The 3,213-nt window shown below is 38.5% G+C and overlaps 1 protein-coding gene across 1 annotated transcript in view; it reads right to left on the minus strand.

The window, feature by feature from the left end:
- The window catches only part of LOC114923313 (vomeronasal type-2 receptor 26-like), a 13,888-nt gene extending 10,975 nt beyond the window's left edge, over positions 1-2,913 (minus strand). The window contains exons 1-2 of the mRNA XM_029286089.1: positions 2,654-2,913; positions 1,201-1,492 (exon numbers count right to left, since the gene is read on the minus strand). Coding sequence (XP_029141922.1) covers positions 1,201-1,492; positions 2,654-2,913 — 552 coding nt within the window. The remainder of the gene's footprint in view (positions 1-1,200; positions 1,493-2,653) is intronic.
- Positions 2,914-3,213: the final 300 nt, after the last annotated feature.

Consider the following 3,213-nt stretch of genomic DNA (forward strand, 5'->3'; position numbering starts at 1 on the left):
AACAGGTAGCTAAAGTGATAATTAACGGAGAAACTACTAAAAACTTCCAAATTCAAAAAGGCACAAGGCAAGGTTGCCCACTATCTCCACTACTGTTTATATTATCCCTGGAGGTATTAAATAGAATAATTCGGAAGGATGAGTATATTAAAGGTTTAGAGATTAAGAGAGAAATTTTTAAATTGCAAGCTTTTGCTGATGATCTTGTTTTCATACTCGAAGAACCTTTACAATCAGGCTAATGGAAGTACTGGGGGAATATGGTGAAATGGCAGGCCTAAGGATAAATAAGGAAAAAACCAAAATGCTTCTGAAGAATATGATAAGACCATGATTAGAATTCTGATGATGGTGGAATCTGGGAGAGTCCAAATCATGGACTCTTGTGCCAAAACCTTGGAAATAATGATACAGCTATTGAAAACAGGCATTAGAGAAACATTGGTAGCATTGATAACATTGATATCAATCTTTGAATATCTAAAGGGGCTGCCACAATGAAGAGGGGGTCAACCTAGTCTCCAAAGCATCTGAAGGCAGGACAAGAAGCAATGGAGGGAATCAAGGAGAGAACCAACTTAGAACTAAGGAGTAATTTCCTGACAATGAAAACAATTACTGTAACCAGTGGAACGGCTTGCCTCCAGAAGTTGTGGGTGCTCCAACACTGGAGGTTTTTAAGAAGAGACTGGAAAATCATTTGTCTGAAATGGTATAAGGTTGGACTAGAAGACCTCCAACTCTGTTTTTCTGTTAATATGCATTCTTACTGCTTTGCTATTAAACCTTTAAGGAAACTTAAGCTTAACAAATATCAAAAATAACCATTTTCCTTCATTCAATGATAATTCCTGGCCTTAAAAATAATGTGTATAAATGCATTGAGAAAACCTTTCCTTAGATGATATAGGTAGATAGATGATAGATAGCTAGATGATAGATAGATGACAGACAGATAGACAGACAGACAGACAGACAGACAGACAGACAGACAGATCCTTCCAACTTTTTTATTCTGTTATTGGCAAGATATCCTAGTTTCTACCATATGCTTGCATCTCTCTTCCAATCTCTGGAAGCTTTCCCCATTTCTGCATTCACTTCCACTCTTTTGGGAATGTGAGACTCACTTTCAGAAAAACAAAACCGACTACTGTACCAAAATGATAGGGCTGCTCTGTTGAGGTGCACAGATCTTACCTGCGGAATCTTGTACAGACTTAAAATGTCTGCCACATAGGAGGAGATGTCAGGGCTGATTCCCCCAATGAGTGCTATTAGTCTTCTGTGAGAATCACATTTGTAATTGGGGAGAAATGTCTGTGACTTGAAAAGTAAGTCCAAGGTGATCCGATAGGTCATCCTTGAATCAAAATGACTGTCATAGATATGGAAGCCAAGGGTGAGATTCGGCAAGATCATTGGATCCTGGTTGATCTTATTCACAGCAAAAGCTAGAGCCAGGAGGTGTTGGTAGAACTTTGGCAACATACTGCAAGAAAATATATATATACATCTTTAGTGAATTTAATTTACAATGCACACTCTCCTGTTGCCACCTTTCTGCATGGTTCAGATTTAAATAAGACACAATTAATTGAAAATCTTCCCACCAACCTTTATCAGCTCCTTCATTAGCAAAATCAGGGAGCTGAATAGAAGACAATTCTAAAGGTTTAGGAAAAAAAAATAATCATGAAACTGATTAGGGCTACTCCAAGTATGGAATTCGAAGCTGATAAAGTAGGGCTTAGCAGATGTTAGTTTCTAGCTGTCTAATTACTGGATGCAACTGATATAATCCCCTATCTTTTCTGCATCGCATGAGAAAAGCTCATCTTCCTTCCCCTATCTTTTCTACAGAGGAATAATGAAGAGCATCCTGTCATACAGGCTATTCATCTGGTTTGGAATCTTCACTGCTTCAGACAGGAAGGCAGTGCAGAGAGTGGTGAGGATGGCTGAAAAGATCATTGGCAGTTCCCTCTCTTCCATCCAGGACATAGCACAGAAGCGCTGCTTGAGCAGGGTTCGTAAGATTATCTGAGACATGACACATCCTCTTCACGACCTGTTTTCCTTGTTACCTTCTGGGAGGAGGGGGCTTCGTGGTATCCGAAGCAGAACATCCAGATTCAGCCAGAGTTTTGTCCCATATAGTATTAACCTTGTGAACTCTAAAGCTTCCTCCTTCCATTATGTATTCAAGATGGACAATTAATAATATTTACATGTTACTTATATGTAAGGGTGTAGGTCTATACATATGGTATATGTATATAGTATGTTTAAATGTGTGTTATGTATGTGTACAATTTGAAAGCAAGCAACTAAATTTCATTTTTAATGTGTGCCATTGTGCCCATAATAAAAAATATATAACAATAAATCATCTAAAAAAGGCAGTCCACTTTACCATAATTTATTCCTACCTTAATGATTTTCCTTAAGTGTCTTCTTTAACTTGAAAGTTAAAGAGCAAATACGTCCTACTAGTTCTAAGGTGCAAAATAGCTACTAGGTGGTAGAAATAAGTTAGGATGGTCCTCTGATCTTTTATGCCACTGAATGGCTGACCAGATCTTTCGCAGCTCAGAGAGTGTAGCCCTTATTGGCAGAGAAGAAGATCAGGAAGCAAGCGAGAAATACTTACAGTGGAAGCTCATCACTCAGTTTCTTAGAAGGAGTTTCATCAAAGGTGTATTGGAAATATACATTTAAGATATGAGAAACTATCCCACCAATCAGGAACTTGCCAGACTGGTACCACTCATGTGGAACAAGAAACAACTCTTTGCTAGAGCACTTTTTGGGGTCTGCTTTAGCTCTCCCGTAAGACAGAAGGAGTACAAGTATTGTTAACAAGAACATCTGACTCCAAATCACTCTAGATGGAGGCAATTTCCAGGCCATCTGTAGGTTGAGAACTGATCTTTGCAAACATCAGCAAGCTACATCATCTGACAACCGACTCCATAACTGTTGCATAAGAAAAGGAACTGTAATTAAGGATAGTATGTCTCTGAAAGTATTCTTCAGGCTTCAAGCAATGCAGTTTTAAGGCAATAATTGCCTAAGTGTTTGGGGAAATCTACAGTGTTCAACTGGATAGAATTCTGCCTTCTTTGTCCTCTCCCAGCTTGGAATTGGGCAAAAGAAAGGTTTTATAGTTCCTTGCAATATTGCTTGTGGATTTCATTTTTGATGCTCTTT

The sequence above is a fragment of the Protobothrops mucrosquamatus genome, unplaced genomic scaffold (genome assembly GCF_001527695.2).
Source record: "Protobothrops mucrosquamatus isolate PMUCROS unplaced genomic scaffold, P.Mucros_1.0 scaffold2854, whole genome shotgun sequence".
Lineage (NCBI taxonomy): Eukaryota > Metazoa > Chordata > Lepidosauria > Squamata > Viperidae > Protobothrops > Protobothrops mucrosquamatus.